The sequence below is a fragment of the Phocoena phocoena genome, chromosome 19, assembly GCF_963924675.1.
Source record: "Phocoena phocoena chromosome 19, mPhoPho1.1, whole genome shotgun sequence".
Classification (NCBI taxonomy): Eukaryota; Metazoa; Chordata; class Mammalia; order Artiodactyla; family Phocoenidae; genus Phocoena; species Phocoena phocoena.
Window position 1 is genome coordinate 44,481,982 of NC_089237.1, and position 23,769 is coordinate 44,505,750.

General features: G+C 58.9%; 1 protein-coding gene across 5 annotated transcripts in view; it reads right to left on the reverse strand.

Moving 5' to 3' along the window:
• MYO18A (myosin XVIIIA) overlaps positions 1 to 23,769 on the reverse strand; it is an 83,997-nt gene that overhangs the window by 18,756 nt on the left and 41,472 nt on the right. For 3 of the 5 annotated variants that reach the window (XM_065897664.1, XM_065897663.1, XM_065897662.1), the window contains 24 exons: positions 23,375 to 23,438; positions 23,017 to 23,161; positions 21,374 to 21,385; positions 20,587 to 20,763; positions 20,278 to 20,368; positions 19,827 to 20,019; positions 18,896 to 18,982; positions 16,703 to 16,844; positions 16,382 to 16,541; positions 15,988 to 16,174; positions 15,422 to 15,665; positions 12,962 to 13,071; positions 9,728 to 9,793; positions 6,553 to 6,681; positions 5,694 to 5,837; positions 5,215 to 5,304; positions 4,964 to 5,083; positions 4,654 to 4,765; positions 4,087 to 4,214; positions 3,601 to 3,755; positions 1,673 to 1,796; positions 1,384 to 1,584; positions 725 to 835; positions 148 to 252 (listed from right to left, as the gene is read on the reverse strand). In XM_065897664.1, the coding sequence (XP_065753736.1) occupies positions 148 to 252; positions 725 to 835; positions 1,384 to 1,584; positions 1,673 to 1,796; positions 3,601 to 3,755; positions 4,087 to 4,214; positions 4,654 to 4,765; positions 4,964 to 5,083; positions 5,215 to 5,304; positions 5,694 to 5,837; positions 6,553 to 6,681; positions 9,728 to 9,793; positions 12,962 to 13,071; positions 15,422 to 15,665; positions 15,988 to 16,174; positions 16,382 to 16,541; positions 16,703 to 16,844; positions 18,896 to 18,982; positions 19,827 to 20,019; positions 20,278 to 20,368; positions 20,587 to 20,763; positions 21,374 to 21,385; positions 23,017 to 23,161; positions 23,375 to 23,438 (3,097 nt within the window). Of the gene's footprint in view, positions 1 to 147; positions 253 to 724; positions 836 to 1,383; positions 1,585 to 1,672; positions 1,797 to 3,600; positions 3,756 to 4,086; positions 4,215 to 4,653; positions 4,766 to 4,963; positions 5,084 to 5,214; positions 5,305 to 5,693; positions 5,838 to 6,552; positions 6,682 to 9,727; positions 9,794 to 12,961; positions 13,072 to 15,421; positions 15,666 to 15,987; positions 16,175 to 16,381; positions 16,542 to 16,702; positions 16,845 to 18,895; positions 18,983 to 19,826; positions 20,020 to 20,277; positions 20,369 to 20,586; positions 20,764 to 21,373; positions 21,386 to 22,651; positions 22,673 to 23,016; positions 23,162 to 23,374; positions 23,439 to 23,769 lie in introns of all 5 variants that reach the window. The other 2 variants (XM_065897661.1, XM_065897665.1) reach the window with 2 other exon arrangements.

Here is a 23,769-nt window from a genome sequence, read left to right on the forward strand (position 1 = left end):
AAGTGCCAGGATTATGCCAGCTGGTGAGAAATCCCAGTGTGCAGTGGATGTGATCACCCATCCCACAGGTGATGACAGCAGGCCCTACGGAACCAGCACCCCTCCTGTTCCCAGCTCTCCCTGCGGCAGCCAGCAGTCTCCACTCACCTGGTCACTGAGCGTGGCCACCTTGTTCTCCAGCTCCCGCTTTTCCCGCAGCACCTTCTGCTTGTCCTCATACTCCTCCTCGAGCTGTACTTCCATTTGCTTTAGCTGGGAACAGGGGCCCATTCGTCCCTTCAGTGTCTGGCGCCAGCCAGCCCCTTCCCTGCTGGATCCTCCCACCCCGCGAAAAGAGTGGGGCGGCGCTGAGCATGGATGACCCCAGAGGGGCAGACCCTGAATTCAAAGTTCCTAGGGTTTCAAAGCGGCCTGGGAGGGAGAGGAGGGACGGCAGGCCATGCACAGGGGCCCAGGCCCGTGTGGGAGCCCTTGCTCCAGAGCCCTTGTGCCTGCTTCTTGGCACAGAAAGCAGGGGGCATTAACTCCTCAAGGGCCTGAGCTTCTCTACAGACCCTGAGAACACACATCCCAGCCAATGCCAGGATCCTGAGCGGAGATTCCTGGTTCTGAATAGCAATGGAAAATCGTGTGGCTAAGGTAAAGAAACAGAAAAGCCCTTACTTCAAAGCAGTGATGGGGGAACCGGCATTTATATTAGACGGGTAAGCGCCCATTGCTTTACCTTTTTCTGACACGACTGCCGGGCCTCCTCCACCTCCTCATCCCGACTCTCCATCTCCTTGGAATGGGTCTGCCTCATCCGCTCCATCTCCATCTCGAGCCGCAGCTTGGCCTGGAGGTGGGTGGGAGTAGGGACTGGGTTTCTTTCCCAGCAGCACCCTGACCCCTCCCCACTGCACCCTCATGGGCCGCTCTCCCCAGGCTTGGGAGCAGGGAACGTCTCTCTTTGCTCCCACCTTGTTTCTATGGCAAGTGGCTTCTCCAGAGAAGCTGAACTCCTTTCCTAGATGTCTGGCACAGGCCCAGAGAAGGCTGCTGGGGGTGGGGGCAGTCCTGCAGGTTTTCCACTTGGCCTCCAGGCCTTAGCTCCCTGAACTGACACGGTAGCTCAGTGGCAGGCTGGATGGGCTCATGGCCTTCCTGCTGCCATGCACTCTGAGCCCCTCACCAGTGGAGGTCAATTAAGATCTGTTCTTGTGGAAAGTACCATGAAAGCTTAATTATCTTCACACTGTGGTTGGCACAGATCAGGTGCTCCCTCAATACTTTGTGAATAAGAGAAGGAATGATTGACTGAATTTGGGATCTTGTCCTCCTCTGGCCCACACCCCGGGGTAGCTGTGGGGACGGCAGTGCCTTCCTCAGCCAAGCCCTCAGCACCTGCTCCAGCATCTGGATGGTCCCCGCCTGCTCATCCAGCTCCTCCTCCTGATCCTTGACCTTGGCCTCCAGGTCTCGGAGCTGTTTCTTGACCTTGGCCAAAGAGGCCTCATCCTTGGACTCTTGGGAAGAAATGTCCTGGAGCTCAGCCTCCAATGACACAACCTTCTGGGTGAATCCCGCAATGTCCATGTCTTTCTCCTGGAGCAAAAGAGAAGATGAGGCTGGCCCTGGGCTGGCCCGAGCCTGTGACGGGGTTGGGGTATGGATGATGGGAAGCCCCACGCACCTCCATCTGCTGCTTCAGGCTGAAAGCCTCGGCGAGGAGCATGTCCTTCTCCCGCTGCAGCTTCTCCCGCTGCAGCTTCTCCCGCTGGGCCTCCTCATGCGCCTGCGAGAGCTCACTGTCAAACCTGCGAGGGAGCGTGGCCATGGCGGCTCCATCAGATAAGGGAAGAGTCCAGGTCTCCAGCACCCAGAGGCCGCCAGGAAGTGGTGCCACAGATATGGATAGGACCCAAGTCAGGGGGAATCATGCAGCCTGAACTTGGGGCCAGTGGTCAGGTGACATTCAGGGGTCCCAGGTCAGGCCACCTAGGCCCTGCTGAGCAACCTGGTCTGGGATGGGGTGGGTAGGGATTTCATCACACAGGTCCAAGGAGCCTTTTCACCAGATGGGCCTCAGAGGGAACCACAGACTGCTTCCAGGGAAGAGGTGGACAGACTCCTCTCTGGCATTAAGTCTCGACCTTTTCCCTTTCAACAGATCAAAGAACGGGAAGAGGAACCAGGGTGAGGGCAGAGCGGGCATCAGAATGGGTAGAAATGGAAGTCCTGCCGTGTCTAACTCACTTTCTACAGTTCAGTCTGGCAACTTTAGATGGAGCAGCTGGCTGCTGCCCCACCTCTGAGCACCAGGCCCTGGCCAGGCCCACCTGCCCCAGCAGCACCCCTGTCACCCCCAGGACACCCCACACTAGGCTGGAGGCCCCAGTCCCACTGTGCCCGGCTGGCAGCATGCTTCAACGGGCACACGGTCCACGGTCGGGGGCCTCTTTCTTCACTTCTCCACTTCCCAGCCTTCCGTTTCCTGCCCAGTGACGCTACAGAAGGAGCAAATTGCTTAAATTCCTCTTACCACCTTCACTGAAGAGCTAATCGGCTTCAGGGCAAAAACTGAACAGCTCACCCCCATCCCAACTCCACATCAAAAAAAAAGTAAGAAAACTCCGGGCAGCTGAAACCTAATAAGGTGCCCAGCGGGGAGTGCAGTGAGACGGTAACTAGGCCGAGCTGGCACCGTCAGGGGGGTGCTCTGAGCGGGGGCGGGGTGTCCCGCTAAGGGTGTCTGCCACTAAGTAAAAGGGAAGGTGGGGGTAAAGATGAGAACTAGGGAAGCAGAGAGTCACAGAGCTGGGAGGGAGAAATATAAGGCCTTCCTACCTCCCCCCACTCTCTGCAAAGCAGCAGCCTGGCAGGCCCGAGTGAGCCCAGGAGGCCGAGGGTAACCCTGTGTCACTGAAAGGACTCAGCCCTGCCGTCCTCACCCCCAGGGGCGTGGGTGTAGGGCTGCCCCTTCACAAAGGCAACTGGTGGCTCTGCTGAGAACCCGACCCCTGCAGCGGGGAACCGGGTGCCGTTCCCACCCCCTGGGGCACGCTGCTGTTCCCAGGTTGTGAGGGTTCCTCCCTGTTACTAACAGAGGCATCCCATTCCCATCCCCAGCCAGGGAAATTAATTTAAATTGGATTTTCTCCCGTGAGGGCTACACCTGCCCCCCTTTGTGTCATTACATTTACCATAATGAGATGGAAGTGGCATGATAGTTTAACGACATTAGTCAGGAGAGTGTGTTTGTGTAGCTAAGGCAAGGGAGAGATGGGGAGCCGGGCGAGGGCAAGAGGCAGGGCCGCCGTGGAGAGGTTCCTGCACGGGCTCTGGCTGACACCCATCCTTCCTGGCCCCAGGCAGGGTGACAGCACATACTGAGGGGAGCATGTCCGAGAGCGAAGCCCTGAGCAGGCCGTCGGTGGGGCTGTGGTCTGCGTGCTCCTTAGGAGTGAGACTCTGACTCACATTCCAGGATGAGTGACCATGCAGGCAAAGCCGCTGGCCAAATTCAGGCCCCCTCTTCTCTCCTCCCCGGAGGGAGGCAGGGAATCCTGTCTCGGGCTGCTCTAGGAAGTCCGCTGCGTCCAGGGCAGGGGACCCACCCACCTCCTCTGTTTCTTCTCCAGCTCGTGGTTGCGGACCTGCTGGCCCTCCAGGTGCAGCTTGGTGTCCTGCAGCTCGGCCGTCAGCCGCTGGCACTTCTTCTTGAGCTGCTGCAGGGCCCGCTGGCTCTCATCACTATCTGCCTGCAGGTCTCCAAGCTAGGGGGCAAGATGGGGTGCAGGGTCAGCCGCCATTGAGAGGCCCAGAAGTATCGGTCAAAGAGGTGAGGCGAAGGAAGTGGGTGAATGAGGGGGAGACGTGGGGATGGGGGATGAAGTCAGGGTCGTCCAGGGAACCTAAGACACTCTTAACAATAGCTTGCCTTTGGTTGTCCCCCGAACCGAGAGGCGAACATGCCAACCCTTCCCCGTTGCTCCCAGGGCCTGCCTGGCTCCGGCCATTCCCTGGGCCAACACGTGGTGCCAAGCCCCTCCCAGCTTCTCCCAGCTCCTCCTAGGCACAGACCTCCGCTTCTTCCACCAGACTCACCCGCCTCTCCAGCTGCCTCTTGCTCTGCTGCTCCACCTCCAGCTTGTCCTCAAACTCCTGCTGGAGCCGCTTCTTGGTGAAGTCCACCTCCCGCACTGCTCGCTCATACTTCAGGCGCCACTCGCCACCTGTGGGGTGGGGGCAGACAAGGGAGGACCGAGCTGCTGAGAGTCCCTGAGAAGGGGCCGAGGGGACGAAGGATGGGGCAGCAGGTGGAGTCAGCTGGAGGGACTCAGAAAGGTCCCTGGAATGGTGGCTTCCTCCCAAGGCAGGAGGAGCCACTAGCTGGGAGAAGCCTAGAGAGGGTGATGTGGCCACGTGTGCTGTCTTCTCCCCAGGGACTGGCAGACCGTGGTCCTCAGACATCATCATTATCATGGCTGTTACCGCCCTCCACGATAATCGCCCGCACTTACTGGCACCTCTACTTTCTCATCAGTTTATTTCACGTAGCCTTAAAACAGCCCAACAGACAGGAGTGTGGTTTCCTAGGGGTGTGGTTTCCTAGGGGTGGGCATCAGAGCTTGCCACTCAGGCCACTTCCAAGTCCTCCAGCCTCTGACCCACCTGTGTCATCATCATCCACTTCCCCGTTGATCTCAGCTGCCCGGATGAGACGGGCCTCCATCACTTCCATTTCCATCACCTCCGTTTTCTTCTTCAGTGCGTCATACTGGGTCTGCAGAAGAGGAGGCTATGAGGTATGCCAATCCACCCCCTCGCGCAGTACCACCCGCGCCCCTGAACCACCGAGACCACAGTCATAAGCTTACCCGGGGCAGACTGGGGTGCTGGGCTGGTGGCAGAGGTGCCACCTGTCATTGGGGGAGCAGTGGGCACTAGAGTGCGACAGCCGCTAGCACGGTCCTGCCCTTACCTGCAGCTCCTTCATCTCCTTCTCAGCCCGGAGCCTCTCAGCGGTCTCCGCGTCCAGCAGCTGGGAGGCGGACTCTCCCGTGTTACGTTCATCCGTCAGCTCCGATGTCAGCTCTGAGATCTGTGGTTGGGGGAGGGAGTCGCCACCAGTTGAACTGCCTGCCTCACTCAGCTGGAACAGCAGTGGGGGGCCTCCTGGGCTGGGCGCCCTGCGGAGGTGGGCCGGTCTGTCTGGTGCTGGGAGGCACTCACCCGGGTCTCCAGCCGGTCACTGCTGAGCCGCAGCTCGTTCCGCTCCTTCTCCACCTTCTCAAGCTTGCTCCTCAGCTGCTGGATCTCTTCCTAGGGTGCAGTAAGGCGGGCAAAGTGAGCCAGAGGCACTGGGAGAGGTTGGGGCCCAGGAGCTGCACCCTTGGGGTGCATGAAGCTGGTGAAGCTCGGGCCGGGACACAAGGGCACTGGAAGCCACTGCCTCCCTGGGGCTCCATCCCTAGACCCTTCCCCATATGCTAAGGATGCTTGAGGTCTTATCCTAAGAGGATACCTAGGGGCTCAGCCAGCACCCCAGAGGGATGCCTTCTGTTTGCTGGGCATAGTTCAAGGATACCAGCTCTCTGGACTAAACAAAGGAGCACTTAGGAGCCCAAGAGAAGCTGGCAAAACTCTTGCCCACGTGGATCAACTACAGCCCTTCCCTCCCAGCAGCGTGGCCTTCCCAGGCTGTTACGTACGTCTTTGTTCCGGATCTGCTCCTCTGACAGTTGTACCTCAATGAGGGGTCGCACCGTGGTGAAGAGCTTCCACCAGGGCCAGTCCTTCACCCCTTTGTTCTTCTTGATGTTCTTCTGCACACAGCGAATGGCCAGGTCCTGGATCTAAGTTGGGGTGGGGCGTGGCACACAGCAGGCTCTCAGTCCTGAGCCCACCAGGACCCTCCCCACCACCAGCTCAGCTGTTGGGCTGCCCCTCTGGCCAACTGACCCCGAGTCAAACACTCCCTAAGCCACCCCTTGCCCCCAGCCTCCCTCCGTTCCTTAGAGAGTGGGAGGCAGACAGCCCGGCCCTGGGAGCACCGCACTGGGCGCTAACTGCTCCGCCATCATTAGGAATAACTTCGTCTGCCTTATTTGCTGCCTGATTATTTCCAGCACCCTGGCCTAGATGTGCTATAAAACCTAATCTTGCTGAAACACAAGAGTCGGCGGTACTGGCTGTTTTATGGACTTGCTAATAAGAAAAGGAGTCGCTGACGCAGCTCCTTAATCTTCACGGAGCAGCCTATGATCCGGAGCCCACCTTTGCCCGGGCCCTGCTCCCCACCACCCTCGCCCTCGGACCAGGCCACACAGCCCCATCGCTGGGTACACGAGCACTCTCGCTGGCACCGGGGAGCTGCCCATCCCCTGCCCTGGCCCAGGGCATGCTGCCCCTGGGATGTCCAGCCTCTTCTCCCCCAGGTAACGATAACTCATAGCCCCACGACCAGCCTCCTGGCCCGCACGTTCTCTCGAGTGTCCCTCCCCCACCCCAGGAACTCAGCTCTGCCCATCTAGGCTTAGGAGTGGGACGGGGATGTCCCTGGAGCAGCACCTTTTTCTTCTTGAAGTGCTGACGGGCCAGGTAGCCCCTGCAGGCTGCCTGGAACAGGGTCAGGTTCCTGCTGGTTTGTTCATCCCGCTGCTCCTCCAGCCGCGCCAGTGTGCCTGCCCGGAAGAACACCTGTGGAGAAGCGGGCCAGGTGAAGGTGGGAGCCTGGGCTGGCGGCAACCCGGCGGAGGAACAAGCAGCTGGTACAGAAAGCCAGCAGGCCCAGAGCGTGGCCCTTGGCCTGGGAAGAGCCTGAAAACCCCGGGGTCTAGGAGGAGGGAGGAAGCAAGAGGCTGAGGGAGGAGGGCCAGGCTGGGGGCTGGGGAGGCTTTGAAAGGGGAGGAGCAAGGTGGGAAAGAGATGAAAGGAGAGGGAGGCCGGAGGGAAGGTATCTGGGACAAGAAGGACGTGAAGCGGCGGCCGGTCATATGGGGAGACGCCCCTCAGCAACACCTATGGTGGCTTCTTCCCCCAGGGCTGCCAGCAGCACTGCCCACGCCCCTGTACCCACGGCCACTGCAGGCCCGCCACAGGCTCCAGCCGCCTCTGGCCTCCAGCTGCCTGCGATCAGGCGGATGGTGGTGTATGTGTTTAAGAAGGAAAAGGCCCAGGATGCAGTGCAGAGAAGGGGGAGGCCAGGGAGGGGGCCCCTCCTCTGCATCCTCCCGGCTCCGTTTCATGTCGGACTGTCTCCTCTTTCATGTGCCAACACCCTGCCCCCACACCCAGGTTTCATCTCGTGAAAGAGCCAGTGGAGTGGGTGAGGGTTGGCCCAGGCGAGGGACCTGTCACACGGGTTTGGGGGCTGGAGGGCAGGCGTGAGAGGGAACCAGCTGGATGTCCCCACACCCAGCCTTTCCTCTCACTCTTCAGTGCCCTGAGCTGGGATTGGGTAAAATGTTCTGTGCTAAGAGAAGAAGAAGAGGGGGAATCGTCAGGTGAAAAAAAGACTAGTATCCTTGCAGAGGGCAAAGGCCATCTAGGTATACACCACCTCCACCTTGCCCAGAAGACAGAAAATTCCCTTTTGTGGGGCAAAGAGAAGATGTGAACTCCACGGGAAACATTCAGAACCGCTAGGCACGGTGTCCCCAGGCCTCGCTCCAGGGAAGAAGTGGGGAGAGAGCCCACACTTGCTGCTGAGAAAGCTCTGCCTCTGGCAGGAACCTAGTCCCCCGAGGCTGGCCTGGGAGAAAGCCAGCTCAGTCCTCTGCAACACGCGGGGCTGAGCGCCTGGGATCTCCCGTGGGTCTAGAGCCCTACCTGAGCCTCCGTTTCCCACGATGCGTGAGCCTGAGATTCCACAGGGGGTGTGAGAGACCCAAGTCCCCGGAGAGGGTGGGCCAACATGCTAGTGGTCAGTCTGACTAGGCAGACGTGAGGTGTCAGGGAGGGGGATGGAGAAAGGCCCAGAAATACACTGAGAAGCGAAAGGATGGTTTGGAGTCTAGAGCAGTGAGCCTCAAACCTCTCTTAACCGCTGTCCATTTGTGGGGTTGAGTCTTTTCGAGTATTAGGTGACATCTCAGGGCCATCTCTCCCCGTGAAACACACCTATCCATACACGTTTTACAAACATCAGGAAGCTCTCAGACACCCAAACTTCCCTGCCTGAACCCTCAGGGTCCTGTGGGCTCAGGTTGAGACCCCCTTTCCTCTGAAGCAATGGGACAAACACACAGGGAATCCTCACTCACCAGCCAGTACCAACCACAGCCCAGAAGCCCTGAAACTTCTCTCCCAAACCAGATGTCAGCAAACATCTGACTTTGCCCCTAGTTCTGCTCTGAGCGTGAGTGGGCCCTGGGGTTCTCCTGTTTCAGCCAGGCACCTGGGATGGTGCAGAGAGTCGGAGAGGGCAGCTGGGAAGAGGACCAGTCTGTACAGGCCTTCTTCTACCCAAGACATACCTCGGAGGAGGTGCCAGCCCCTAGGCCAGCCAGCAGCGGCTCAGCCTGCCAGAGTTGACAGAAGCCCACCCAGGGAGAGAGCAAGAGGCTGCAGTGAAAAGTCTGACTGCAGGCCTCCCAGGGAGGAAGCTCGGCTGGCCACTCCTGAGCTTAGAGACAGGTGGGGAGGAGGAGGAGAGCAAGAAGGTGAGCCAGACAACGGCAGAGACCAAAACCAGAAAGATGACGCGGAAAGAAGGCACAGAGGACAAGGAAAGCAGCAGAAAATAACAGACCTGAAACCAAGGAAGAGAGACCAACAGGGACAGCCACGGCCCAAAGGAAGAGGATAAACCAGGGCCAGCACAGACAAAGACAGAGGCAGGGGACAGGAAACGGATCCCCAGTGAGGGAGGGGGCAGAGGAACCAAAACCATGACTCGCAAGGCAAAGCAGGGAGAACAGAGCTGACAAGCAATAGGCAAGGCTTTTTTGCGAGCACCCCCTTCCACCTCATCCTCCCACGCGTTCCTTCCCTCTCTGCTGACAGACAGACAGACAGTCCAGAACCCTCCCGGTGGCTCCCAACTGCTCTCCGTCCCACCTTGGCCCTTGAAGCACAAACGTGGATGCCACCTGTCAAGCCTCCCAGTCTCGGGAGACAGGGGTGTCCAGGCTCCCTGCCCCACAGGGGGGACGCTCGGCGGGCCCTCTGGTATGGAGCGACGCGGCAGACTGGCACCTGGGGCCGGGTGTGCCTGCCTTTTATGCACGACGTTCCATTCAGGTGAGGAATTCGGCCTGTTGGACGGGTGGTGGCGGCACAGCCTCACCAAGCCCTGCTTGCTCTCTGGGACCCTGGCAGCCCCAGACGACTCACCCAAGGAGGCTCTGCCTTCCCGCCTCTCCCAGCTCTCCCTTCCGTCTTCCCTATTCCCCACACCAGGACTCAGGCCAATTCTGGGCCACCTTCTGACCCACTCCCTCCTGACATCACAGAGGTGTTCCGTGCACTGAACAAGCCAGTTATTCAGAGGGAGGGAGAGTCAAGTTTGCTGCAGCTGGAGTATTTTACTTCCTGGCCCCCAGTTCTGAAGGGGGCAGCTTGAGAGGAAGGGCAGCCCCAGAGTGGCTGGGGGGGAAGGGGGCTGGCGGGGGCAAGACCCAGCAGGGGCCCCAGGAGACTCCTGAAGTTGGACTGAGCAGGGAGAGCAGGAGGGGAGGGGCAGCCACGTGGACAAGTGTGACCAGAGAGTGAGAGCGGCTGCCTTCCTGTAGGGACAACTCACCCGGCTCAGGCCCATGCAGCAGCTGCTCTGCTCCAGGTCCAAGGACTCCAGCAACTCCTCCACCGCCTACAGAGAGATGCCTCTGTCAGGGAGCCCACCCGGGGACTCCCCACCTCCACGCAGGGCTTCTCCCAGTCACTCAGCCCTTCCCGTCCTCCGTTCGGTCCGCTATTTATTCAGCGAGCACTTTCGGTGGCTTCTGCAGCGTCAGGCCCCTTGCTGGATTCCGGGGATATAAAGATGACTGCAAGAGGAACACGCTATCTTGTTGGGGAGCGAGACAAGAAAATTGGTGAAGTACACAGAGGAGGAGGCATCTAAGCCAGACAAGGGAGCTGTGGAAGGCACTCGGAGGAGGTGTTGCTTGTGCCGTCTTTAGATACAAGTAAGAATTAGCCAAAGTAGGGGTGAGGGCATTTCAGGCAGAGGTACTAGCATGCGCAAAGGCCTGAAAGCATAAGACAGCAGGGAGCACCAAGGAAACTCCAAGTAGTTCAGTATAACTGGAGGGTGGGGCGGGCAGCAGTTAAGGGGCAAGTAGATAGGTGGGCAGGGGCCAAAGGACGTGAGCCTGTGTGCTCCGAGAGCCCCTGGAGGGTTCTCTCGGGGAGGGGCATGGTCAGATTTGCTCTTGATAGAAATCCCACCGGCACGTGAGTGGAGGATGCATGGACCCCTTAGGCAGGAATCCATAGGAGAGAAGCCTAGAGCCTGACCCAAAGGGAGGAGAGGAGGGGGAGATGCGAGAGACCTTAAGGAGATGAAGCCTTGCCCGATGTGGGGGAGGGTTAGACGAGAGGGAGGAAGCTAGGGACACATGGAGGTTTCTGACTTGCGTAGTAATTAGTTAGTGGTGCCATTCTCCAAGGTAGGCAATACAAGAGAAAGAGTAGGTTTGGGAGGAGATATAATCAGTTTGGTGTGAGCGTGCTGAGTTTGAGGTACTATAAAGGCGTACAGGTAGAGCAGCCCAGAAAGCAGCTAGATAGAAATGCACGTCTGGCGTGGGAGAGAGGCCTGGGCTAGAGGCATTGATCTGGGAGTCATCAATATATATGCGGTAATTGAAGTGATGGGCATGAATGAGGTTGCCCAGGAAGAGGGTGTAGAATAGGAAACAGATAACGGCCAAGGAGGGAGTCTTAAAGAAGAGAGAGACCTTTACTTCAGGGGGGTGTGAAAGAAGGGAAGCTTAGAGGGACCGAGAAAGAAAGAACAGAGAGACAAGGGGAAAACCAGGAGTGGCATCAAAGAAGCTGAGCAGAGAATGTTTCAAAAAGAACAGAGCTGTCAACAGTCACACGTTGGCAAGAAGCACAGAAAAGTGCCCATTAGCTCTGGCAACATGGAGGGCTTGGGAGGACAAGACCAGTCCCAGGTGTCGGGGGTGGCAACCAGGCAGCTACCGGTGGAGGAATGAATGGCAGTGGAGCAAGGGCAGCAAGAGGAGACTAAGTGTCGATGGTGCAGGGCACGAGGGAGGGTTGATGGAAGGCTCCTTTCTGAACGTAACGTCTGTGGAACGTTTCTCCACTGAGAGAAGAGCCGGCAGAGAAGGAGAGGCCGGAGGAACAGGAGAGAGAGAAGACATATCGCTGATGGAGCAGGTCTCCAGAGAGGCCAAAGGGAATTGGTTCCAAAGCACGGGAAGAAGGGACTGGACAAGGGGAGGGAGGATACCTCTCCCACCCAGACAGGAGGGCTGGGGAAGAAGGAGGCACCTGGAGAGGAGTGTACAAAGGCAGGAGGAAGTTGGAGCCTCGATTTTATCAGCGTTTGGAGGCAAGGTCCACTGCTGGGAAGGTGCAGTCGGGGAGGATTTGAGGAGAAAGACGGAGAATGGAATAGCAGAGAAGGAGCTCGGAACAGGGGCCAGGTAAGGATGGAGCACGTGGAAAATGGGGCCCAAGGGTCCAGTGAGCCTGGAGACCATGAACCTATAGGAATTTAAGTCCCTGCAGTTGTATAAATTTCTCCCACAGCCCTTTGGGAGCCCCAAGCCAAGGAGAGCAGACGTCCAAAGGCGGCCCTTCAGGGCTGGGATTGAGCAGGGAAGGTGCTATGGGAGGCTCAGGAGAGCTGAGCGTGAGGAAGGCCGAGTGACCGGAGGGCTGGACCATGGCGTCGAGACTGAGAGGAAAAGGAAGTGAAGTCAGAAGGGAATGGACAGAGCAGAGAAAATGGAGTGGGGTCCAGAAATGAGCGGTGATGATGGAGTCACAGAGCCGGTGTCCTGAGGAAGAAAGGGGTCAGATGCACAGGTAGGAGGCTGTGGTGAGAGATTTCAGGAGCGGAGAATTTCCAGGGATGATGAGGTGCTGGGTGCAGCCATGAGGGGGAGGCGGGAATGGAGGTCAAGGGTGAGAGAGAAGGGGGTGTGGGTGGGTCATCTATAGCCACACCAAGGTCACCCTGCACACTGGCAGGTCCTGGATGGAGAGGGTAGGGAGAAGGTCTTTGAGGCCTCCATCAGTGTGGGTCTGTGACTCGGGGGGCAGCAGGAGGCAGGGGGCTTCCTGCCCTGTCCTGCACAGCATTCTCTCTTTGAGGAGAGCCGTCCTAAGGCCTGAGACGCCTTCTGAGTCAGGCTGAGTGCCTGAGGCCAGAGCACAGTGCGGGAGGGTTCCTCGGCTCAAGGAGCCCTTTGGCTCCCTGAGGAGTTACCTCTGGGGATCAAGGTGACAGCCGAGAACGGCAGGGAGACATCCCTTCACACAGCCAGAAATTCACCAACCTGGCTGACAAGGGGCCTGCCCTGGGAGCCTTAGGCTCACCCTGGCACCAGGAAGGTGTTGCCACATCAATCTTCCTCCAAGGAGGGATGCCTGCCCCTCTCCTGGACAGCTTCCTGCTGAAGGAACTAGGCCCTGGTGTGGAGGTCAAGGCTGAGGGGCCCGGGTGCTACCAGTGGGGCACCCAAAACACTAGTTCTAATCTGCCACCTGGGAGGCTCTTGGGTGATTGTCTGGCTCACCGGAGAGCAGACACCCTCAGCTCGGGCCTTTAAAGCGGGTGGCTCTCCTGTGATTCCTACAGTCCGTCCGTGCCCCGGGCTGCCGTCCCCCCACCGCCATAGCCTGGCTGCCATGTGTCCCTGGCCTGGCCCTGGTTGGGCAAAACCAGGCACCTGACCCAGGGCCAGCCTGGCTCTCTCTAGGGGAGGAAGGGCAGCTGCCTGGAGGGGTCTGAGCAGAGGGAGGAGGGTCTGGCGGGGCCGTGGGGACCCAGACCTACCCGCTTTTCATCCACCACAATGTAGTTGCGCCCGTGTTTCTTGGTCAGGTGCGGGGCCAGGACGTCGAAGCGGCGGCGGAACTCAGAAAACACCATGTGGTCAGGGTAACCTAGGGAGAGAGCGGCCCGGAGCCAGGCCCGTCAGCCTCGCCTGCTCCCAGAGCCCCCAACAACCACTGGTGCCCAGGCAGAGTCACCTGAAAGGGAAGAGACTGCGGGGGGAGGAGAGCCCGCGGTCGAGGTCGCCCCGGGAAAGGAGAGTGGAGAGGAAGGAGGCAGGGGCGACGGACAGGAGGCCGGAGGACAACCAGGCTGCCCCACGCTGGGACTGCGGGGATTAAACAGGGAACAGGTTCTTTTAGAAGGAAGCAACTTCCTTGTCAGTGAGCATGCAAACGGGGGACGGCTGACCACCTGGAAGGAATGCTATGGAGCTAAGAGCCTGGATGACCCCTAAGATGCTTTCTAGCCTCCAGGTCTATGACTCCGTGATAACCCAGAGAAGGATGTCTTGAGGACTTAATAAGAAAAAAAAAAAAAGAAAATAGGGCATCGGAGAATAGCAGAGAGGAGAAGTGCAAGGGCTTAGGGTTGGAATCCTGCCCTGGTTCTTGCTATCATGTGACCTTGGACCAGTCACTCAACCTCTCTGAGTCTCGGTTTCCTCATCTGTAAATGGGGGCCCTAGCACTTACCCTACATGGTAGTCATGGTGCTTAAATGGGAAAATGTGTAGAAAGCACAGGTTGGCTCACTTGGTGGGTGTTCAGAAAGGGCTCCCTTCCTGCCACCTTCCTGACCTTGGGCCCTAGGCCCAAGGTGACCAAAAAGGCTTGTAGATTCCCTTTCCCTAAAGAGTGTTACCTCTAACAGAGATTCCCTACTGTCTGGGCTTGAGGCTGGGGCAAGGTCAGGATTGTGGCTAGCGAGAGGTTACCCTGAGGCACCCCGAGGACACCAGAGCCCACGGCAGTGGACCAAGAGACCCACTCCTATGGAATCACAGAATTTCAAGCCAGAAAGAGGTCTTAGACCGGATATAACTCAGCCTCCAGACGTGGAAACTGAGGCCTGAGAGGGGGAGTGACTGGCTTGCTCAGGGTCACAAAGCCTGCGGCTGGAGGCAGAGCTGGACTCCAAACCCAGGCTCCTGACAGCCCGTCGGGGGCTCGCTCCACCTCAGCGGCCTAGCTGGCTCTGGGAAGCCCTCCAACTGCGAGATGGGGCTGACGCATGTGCCTGATGATTGAAACGGGAGGCGGGGGCCACTGAGGGGCCAAGACAAAGTGAGCTATTGATTGTATCTGAATTGCAATTAAATTGATGGGCCGGGATAGCAGGTCCGGACGCCTGGCATCTTAATTAATCATCAGCGCCATCGATGGTGGCTGGGGGCTGGGGGAGGAGAGGGGGTCTGCTGCGGCTGGCCTCATCGATCTGCTTGTCTGAGTAAAGCACATTGATTTTGGTTCAGAGCGGTAACAATCTGGTTTTGAAATAATAAACAGCAACTCCTTACCAAGACGTGGGGACAGATCGATGATTTATTTAGAGCAGGGCTGGGAGCCCGTTTCCTGGCTTTGGCTGCTAAGGAAGTGACGGTGCCCCCTGTGGAATGCCTCAAGGGGACCTGGCTGTGGGTCGGTGGGAGCCTGCACGCTCTTCTAGCTAAGGGAGAAAAGGGCGGAAACCTGGCAATTCATAACTTTTCAGGCAAACGAAACCCTACTCAGAAACTGGTCTGTTTCGGTCAAATCCTGCTCTGCCACTCACGCGCTGTGTGACCTTGGGCAAGCTACTTAACCTCTCTGAGCCTCAGTCACCTCATCTGGGGATGATACTGGTACCTACGTCTCATGAAGTTGTTGGGAGGATTAAATGAGTTACTATGTGGGACGAGTTTAGAATAGTGTCTGGTATACCGTAAATGCTCTAAGGATGCTAACTACTATTGTTATCGTCCTGTCTGGCCCCTCGTCCAGATGGGTCCATAGAAAGGGTCTGTCTGACCTTTCTTGGGAATTCTAAGTTCTTCAGAAAGATTTAACACTTCATTTCTCATTGCAGGGCTGGCCCACTCTCAGAGGCAGTTGCTCCACAAGGACACTGAGGCTGCTGCTGTGGGCAGAGCTGACCTGTCCAAACCAGGGAAGGCGGAAGGAGGGAGCTGTGGGAACAGGGCATGTGGGCTGGGCAGGGGAGGGGATGAGGAGGGCTGGAATGTGGAAGGGAGAGGATGGTCAGCAGGCTGGCAAGAAAAAGAGAAAGGAACAGACTGGGCTGGAGAGATGCGAGGAGAGACCCCCAGAGGAGGCAGCAGCAGAGATGAGGGATCTAGGGCCAGTCGGAGGTGGGGGGGAGCAGCACCCCTCCAGCCCCACAGGCCCTGTTAGGGAGGTGGGGAGGGGCAGGGGCAGCTCTAGGAGGGAGAGGTAGGAGTTGAGAGGGAAGGGGCCCCACCTTGGCGGTACATGCGCACGGCATCAAGCAGGCGGGAGCCTCGAAGCTGGGCGCGGAGCAGGGGCACGTCCAGCTGCAGGAGCCCGGCCTCGCAGTGGTCTCCCGGGGGCAGGTCCAGCTCACTGCTACAGCTGACTCTGCGGGAGTGGGCAGAACGGGGCTCCCCCGCCCAGCCCTCTGCTACAGGCAGGAAGCAGTGCACGAAATGCAGCTTTGACTTCTTGATGGTGTCAATGAGGGCGTCCTGCCAAAGGGGAAGGGACAGCCTTCAGTGGGCTCTGACAGCCCGAGCCAAGAGACCAGGGACCGGCGCCAGCGTCTCCGCTCTGTGCAGGATGGCAGGTGTCCCACCCCTGGCTGGGCAGGACGTGCTAAGCCTGGACAACCCTGCCCGTACTAGGCCCGGGGGGCCACGCACAGCGGGTAGCACTGCAAGAGGACCCCACCAGCAGCAATCAAGGTGAGTGGGCTGCTGAGTGAGCTCTGGGGACCTGAGTGTGCCCAGAAGGCCCCGGCCCCCTGCCAGCGGTCGGGAAGTGCCCCGGGGCCCGCACTGGCACACTTACCACCTGCAGCCTAATCTGGATGCACAGGGACTTCTTCTTGACGGCCGCCATCCCTGTGGTGAAGGTCTTCCGCATGCTGGTGGCCCGGCGCAGCGCCAACTGCGAGCCGCCCTCCAGGCCCGCAATGGAGCCTGAGAGCACCGTGGCGCTGCCCGCCCGGCCCAGAAACAGGTTGCTGATGATTTTTCTGCCAGAGGAGGAAAAGGAGGGAAAGAAGTCATATTCAGGCAGCAGTAGAGGCCGTTCCTCTTCCCAGCTCCTAGGTCACCGTGGCCGGGGGCCTGGGTTATCTGGGCTGGGGCTGCACGTCTCACACCCGACAGAGACACTACAGAGAAACCCTCAAACAGCAGGAAGAGAAAACCGGGGTGGGTGGACGGAGTGGTGTTCTTACTTCTGGGAGTCCTGCAGGAGCCGGGGGGCGTTCTGGGTGGCCGGGTTCTGCTTGGTGTAGCTCAGCCAGCCGGCCGTGTTGTACTCCACCCAGTTGGTGCCATGGCTGTGGCCCAGGAGAAAATGGTGTGGTTTGCTGCTGCGCAGGAGGGGGCTTTGGCCTGAGGGCGGGGCAAGCAAGGTTCAGGTCATCAGGGCACAGGTCCCCCAAAAGCCCATGGATTCAGTGAGCCCCCCAGGCAGTGCCGACTGGACCCATATATACATAAATGGGTTCTCAGGAGAGGAAGCAGAGGAGCCGCCCTCCAGGGTTGCCACCTACCTTTTCGGTCACCTTCCTGGGGGCCATAGTAGGAGAAAAGGCGCTCCAGGAGGGCGTCCTCAGTGGCCCCTGGCACCAGCACCTCCTCTTCCAACAACCATAGCAGGCCCTTCGCCTCATCCGTGTGGGCCAGCGAGCGAACCTATGCAGAAGGAAAGAAAGCCCGCAGTGTCACGTGGAGCTGCGTGAAGGGGGCTAGGACCTGTGGTCCCGACCGCACACCATAAACATGCTACACAGATACACACGCTACAGCTCCTGCCACTCATGGCTGACATTCTGTGGAGCAGGTGGCCAGCAAGAAGAAAGCAGGGCCAGAAAGAGATCAGAGAGAGAAGCCCATAGCACAATATGACTCCTAGGACCTGTGTCCTGAGTCCCCAAAGACTGAAGGCTTCTTATTGACGCAAGCTCACATCCAGAGCCTCTCCTCCATCCTCAACCCCTTGGAGAACAGGGGGGCTTGGGTGAGCCCCGCGTTGCCCTCACTCTCTGGGCATCACCTCCCACGCAGATTAAAGGAGATGAGGTCTTTAAGGCCCTGAGCACAGGGCATGGCCCAAAGGAAGCTGTCAACAAGAGACAGCGGTGATTAATCCTGGTTCCCCGCCCGAGAGGGGAGAACCCAGAGAGGGCTCGGAGCACTGCAGGTGGGGTCACTACAGGGTGATAAACTCAAGTGCCAAAAGCCTAAGACAGTTGACTTAATGGCTGTGGCAGCCAAAATGGGCAGAGCTGGGGTGCCTGGAGAGCAGGTGTCCCCATCTAAAGGGAACAGCCACCACTCAGGAGCAGCCAACTGCTGTCCTGGAAGAACGGTGGCCTAGTGTTGGCAAATCTTCCAGCTTTTCAAGAGAAGGCGGAAATACTGAATTCTGATTTCTAATTCCCCATGCAAGCCAAACAACCAAGTGTGAAGGTGCCTTTTTTATGGAATTCCCAGGTCTTCCTTGGGCAAGGAGGACTCTGGCCTGGCCTCTAGGGACTGGGGACAAGAGAAGTGAGAAGTGCCCTTTTCCCTCTTTGACCCAAGCAGCCCAAGGGAGTCTGTGTGCTGACCAGGAGGACACAGAAGGTGGCCGAGGACCGATGGGCAACTAAGGCCCCCGAGCAGCTGGAGCTGTGTGGCAGGAATGAGCAAGAAGCCACTGGATGGTGAGTGGCAGGCTGGGCACTGAGGGGCTCCCGTGCCCAGAGGTGGAGCTGCCCGATGCCAAGGCCCATCAGAAGGGGGAGAGCAAAGGAGGGAAGGGATGGCCAAGCCCCATTCAAACACACTATCTGACCCACCACTGCTCCTAAGCCAGCCGGGTCAACTTGCCCACACCTCCTGGGAATGGCAAAGGCTCTTGAGGGACGCCTTGGCAGGGGCCTAGGTGTCAGGAAGAAAAGCCAGCTTCCCTGGGGAGATGTGGGACTTGGGCACTTGAAGCACTTGTCCCGGGGGACGCTCGCTCTCCCGGGGCCCCACCCCCTGGGCCAGGGCCTTCCCGCAGGGAGGCGGGAGAGAGGTGGGACTCAAAGCAGAGGAGGGAGGTCAGCAGCCTGGCAAAAATGCCAATTCTCCAATAAAGCGCCTTATGCAGCTTCCCTAATTGAAGACAATGGCCAATGCCAAGCGCTCACCAGGCAGCCAGTCCCCCAGGCAGCAAGGTGCCCAAGACGCTTGCCCAAAGGGTGACAAGGCCCGTCCCCAGACTGAGCGGCGAGGACTCACACCCACACAGCCCCTCAGTGGGCATTTGATATCTGGGTACTGTTTCTGCGTTTGGGTGAATGCCACCTCCTCGCCCTGCTCTGCTAGGGTGCACTGGTCCTCCGCTTGGGGACAATGGGAGGGGATGACTGTGTCCTCTGGGTCCAGCCAGGCCCTCACCACTGAGGAGGTGGTAACAGGGCTCCTGCCAGACACACTGGAGGCACGGCTGGGACAGGGCCTGAGCTCAGACACCCGTGGGTGGTGCTCCCCACTGCACCAGGGCAGAAGGAAGTGCCACCTTCCCGGCCAGACTGGCTGACAGCTGAGGGAAAGGGCGCACAGCTCGAAAGCGCTTGGTGTCTGGGCCAGACTGCTGGGCCCCCCAGCCCATAGTGTCCCCACGCAGCAGCAGCTCATATGGGGAGGGCTCTACCAAGGGAGAGGAATGGGAAGGGCAAGAAAAGGCCAGCCCAGGCCCTCCCTGGAATTCCTACCAGGGACTGATGGGAGGCCTGGTCCACGGCGGCCACAGAGTCACCTGTGGCTGGCTCCAAGTCATCAAACGCCAGCTCGATGTTCTCCTAGGAAGGAAGGTGGGGAGGTAGTGAGCACAGGGCCGTGTGTGGGGTGCAGCCCTAGGAGCAGGCCAGGTGGGGACGCTGGGGTCAGCAAGTCCAATGTCCCATCCGAGCAGGAGCTCCCCTCCAACAGCCCGACTGACAGATGCTCACCACCTCTCAAGGCACCGCATTGTGTCTTGGGACAGCTAACCTTCTCCTAACCTCCTTATACAGCGAGCTAAAGTCACGTACACACTCCTGTCACTCCCACCTGCTCGTTAGGCTGCGTGGAGTTAGCCCACTCTCGATTTCACACACTCATCCTTGAAATACTTGAAGACAACTGTCATTTTCCTCCTGAATCTTCTCTCACCCCAGATAAATATTCTCCCCAGCTCGTTCAACTCACCTCCACTTGAGGTAGGATTTCCAGGTCCATCCGGGACACCCTTTTATGGGGGCAGGGGGGCTAAATAATCAGTCACCATACCAACAGCTCAGGAGACAGGGAAGGCCAGGCCCGACACACGTGGAGGGAGGAACTGCACGGTGGCAGTTCACGGGGCCTAGGCAGGTGCCTTGAAGGTGGGCAAAGAGGGGCTCCCAGGGACCCTGAATGCATCTTCAGCTTCTTGGAGAGCAAACTCTCCATAAAGGAAGAACGTAGCCTGGGCAGGAAAAGCGTCCTGCTCCAGAGACCACAGGGGGACATAAATGTCAGAGGGTAAAGGGCTGGGAAGGGAGCAGCCAGCAGGGAAGGGGGTACCTTGCTGCATCCACAGATGCCTCCCCCCCACACTGAGGGTGCCAAGGCCAGAAGGTGAGCCTGGGGGTGTTAGGCGGCAGGGGCAAGGTCAAGTGCTACCTCCTTGTATCTTTCCAACTCCTGCACAAAGGTGCGCTCGTGGAAGAGCCTCTGCAGCCGGTCCTGGGTGTAGTTGTGGCACAGCTCCTCAAAGGAGGCCCCGCGGGCTGACCCACCCTGCTCAGGGTTCTGGAAGCCGGGAGTGTCCACAATCATCATAGAGCAGAGTGAGTGCTGGCTGGACTTGAGAGCCCTTCACAGGGAGAGCCTGGGTCAGAGCTGCCCAGGGCAGTGCCCCCCATGCCCAGGTCGCTCACCCCGCCCCCATCCCCCTCCCCACCCAGGTGCCCAGGACCCGTGGGGAGGACTTGCCTCTCCTGCCTGCAGGGACAGTGAGCCCTCTGCTGGTGGAGGATGGCTCTGCCTCAGCAATCACACAAGCCCAAAGGCATCAACCCCACCTTTGTCAAGGCAGCAAGATGAGAGCTCCTAGGCCCTGCCTGGCGCTCACCTGTTCACCAGGGAGATGAGAAGCGTGAAGAGCTCGCTGTAGAGGCCGGACGCCATGCCCTCCAAGCACTCCAGTGCACTCAGTTTGGGGCCTGTGGGCAGGAGGGTCAGTTCTATCTCCAGGTCCCTGGGACTCCCCACCTGGGTGTGCTCCCTACCCACCCAGGCCAAGGCAGCATGGGGCCCTGGGGCTGGGCCTCTCCCCCTAATGGGAGCATCTATTCACCCCAGGAGTTTGCCCACCCGAGAGATGGCAACGAGCCCAGGAAGAGGCCTCCAATCACTTCCAGCAGTCAAGGGGCTCGGGTACCTGTGCCGTCCCCCAGGCTGCTCTCCTCGGGGCCCTGGCGGAAGGAGGTGGAGCGCTGCAGGGTGCCGCCCTGGTGCTGGTGCTTGAAGATGGCCGAGGAGAGCTCTTCCAGGCTGCAGCCCAGCAGGTACGCGGCCTTCTGGGCCCACTCGTGGCGGGCAAACTGCCTGCGCCCAGCTATGGGGTAGAAAAAAGGACCTGACGTCGTGGGTCTTCCTCCTTAGACTGTTTGCTGACCACTGTGCCCTTCAGCTCCCTTGCGCCCATAGCACTAGGGAGCAGGCATCTTCCAGAGGGAAAAAAAAACGAGCCCTGATGACACCAGCAGGGCTTCAGGCAAAACAGGGAGCGCCAGCAGCTGCCAGCGCTTCCTGTGTCCCTTGGGGTTGGAGAGAACGAGCAGGTCCTAAAAGAGGAGGTAACTCCACACTGCGGCCACCAGAGGGCTCCCAATCAGCTGCAAAAACCCCTTTAGAGGGCTTGGCCCCAGGCGCCAACGTGGGGAAGGACAGAGCATGAGCCAGCCCACCTAGGATGAACACAGAACTGCCCGTGCCTGGTGGGGGAGTATCAGGAGAGCACTGGTGTCTCCCCCTTCCTTGAACGCATTAGGACCCTCCCGAATGCGTCCGCCAGGGGAGACCGCAAACATCCACTGTGGCCCAACAGTGGAGAGGCGAGGAAAAACTGCAGGGGAGAGGGAACAGCCCACGCGGGCAGACGCGCCTCAGCCGACACGTGTCTAATCGCGGCAATTAGGGAAAACTAACAAGAAACAAGGTTTTACCTTCGGCAGCTTCTGTAAGGCAAAGGACCAGCATGCAGCATGCAAAGAAAAACAGCATGTTAGCAAACAGTCATCAGCTGAGCCTGCCAGGCCCAGTGGAAGGGCCCGTGGGGGTGGGGCTTTGGGAAGATGAGCAGGAGAGAAAACACAACCCCATTCAGACTCAGAAATGCAAAAACACACACGCGCGCCCGCACACACTCACAGCCTCAAAGGAGTATGTTTATGGATGTGATCACACTGACACACAAGGGAAGAGACCTGCAAAGACTTTCTATCACACACACATGTGCACACATGCTCCCCCCCCACCCCAGAAAATACTGGAAGCTCTGAGGAGGTAACAGACACTGCTCAACAAGGTCCACGTACTGACGCACCCAGAGCTCTCCACCTGCAGTCAGCGCTGAGGAGGGTTACAGGAAACCTGCACTGTTACCTCCTTGGAGTGAAAGAACTTCCTCAAGACACAGCCACACAGCCACCCACCTGCCCACCTACAAGTGTGGAGACAACTTCTTTAACTCAGAGTCTGCTTCCTCTTTGGCAGGGATGTAACCTGCTGGGATCATAAGGAACCTAACACCCAGACTCATGTTCCTCCATGCACCCACCCACCCTCCCACCCACCAGCGCTTCCTCACTCCTGCTGACAGCCTGGGGCCCTTCACATCCCAGAGGAAGATGAAGCCAATGCCCAAGGTGCTGTTCAGAAGCAGCATCCCTTTCCCTAAACCGGAGGAGAAAGGGGTGAAGAGGAGCTCCGAGCACCTGACCATCAATGGAATCTCAGAGGAAGGCAAAGGAGCTCTTCCAAGCCAGACCAAGCTCCAGCCCTTCACAAGACCCCAAGCACGGATGCTGAAGCTGCAGCCCATTCAACACCACGGTGCCTGCTGCCCCCTAGTGGCCTCTACCCTGACATGCAAGAGGAAGAGGCACCTACTACCAAACCAGTGGAGAGAGGGGAAGATTGAGGGAAAACTGGCCTTGGGAAGCCCCAGGAAGCAACACACCCTTCCCTACACAAGCCCCATGGAGGGCATCCTGAGAGATTCCAGGATCTGAATGCAAAACAGGTAGAAGCAGCTATTCCTGGGACTCTGAGAAGCCCCACTGCCAGTAAGCACCCTCTCCACCCTCAACCCTGGGGCTTCTCCCAGGCCAGTGTCCTCTGCTATGACAGAACAAGCCCAGCCCCCAGAGAGAGACCAGGGCAAGCACCAAGAGGAGGGCAAGGTGGCCCCTACACCCCAGGACGGGGTCAAGGTCCGTTACCCGCTTGCTCCTCGGGGGCCTCTGTCAGGAAGGGAACAAGAAGGAGAGTTATTCCAGGGGGACTGCTCTGAATTCACGCCCTTCTCTTTCCCCTCAGCCTCCAATCTCCCAAGCCCCCTGCTCTTCACAGCGCTCCCGGTCACTGCCACCTCAGTCCAGGCCTCTGGCCGTCCTTGGCAGAGACGCTTCTCCGGGGGTTTGGAGACTTCTGCTCTGATGAAGGGGACGGGGAAGAGGCACAAGCCAGAGAGGGGTGTCTGATAACAGGTGAGTCTGTGCTGGGCCAGGACCAACTGCGAGTGGACTGGGTCCCCGCCAGCTCTCCAGGTGACCCGCTAGGCTGCTGGGATCCACTGCCCTGTTACCTCTGGTGGCGCCTGCAGCGCCCAGGTGGTAGATGGCAGCCAGGATGAGCCAGCAGGCTTTCTGTTCGTCGGGGGAGATGCCCAGCACCTTCATGGCCGTCTGGAGCTTGGTGAACTGCTGAGCTGCCTTCTGTTTCTCTTCAGGCTGCGGCGACAGATGGGCACACTGGCAGCAGATCTCAGAGGGGCTGCCCCTCTGGTATCTCCCATGCTGCTGGAGCATCAGGGCGGCCAAGCTAGAGTAGAGCCGCCCGGCCTGGGCTGGGCTCCTGCTACTCCCATGAGGCAGTCCAGGACATTCCAAGCTTCTCCGACCCCAAGGCCCAGGGCTGCCCACCCATCCCCAGAGGCCCCTCACCTTGGCCAGTGGTACAATCCCAAACACATTGTTCTCTGCCAAGTGGTTCAAGTGGAGCTCTGTCCTAGGGGTACAAACGAGGCATCAGCACAGCGCTTGGTCCCCACGCCAAGTCCATCTCCCTGCCAGGCTGGAGACAGAGACTCCGCTTCCAGACTCAGTTCTGTCTGCCCATCATGCCCTCCTGTCAGGCCAGCTGCTATGGCCTTTCCTAATTGGCCTGGACACCAGGCCAGAGCACCGGCCTCCCTAGGACAGGTCACAGACAGGCCCTGGTGAGAGTGTCCAGACAGACCCCTGGAAGGGAGCAGGGAACCTGCCTGAAGGGTGAGTCCAGCCAGGACTGAGACCGTGCCCTCAGTGACAAGGAGAGCTCAAGACAATAGTGCCCTGGG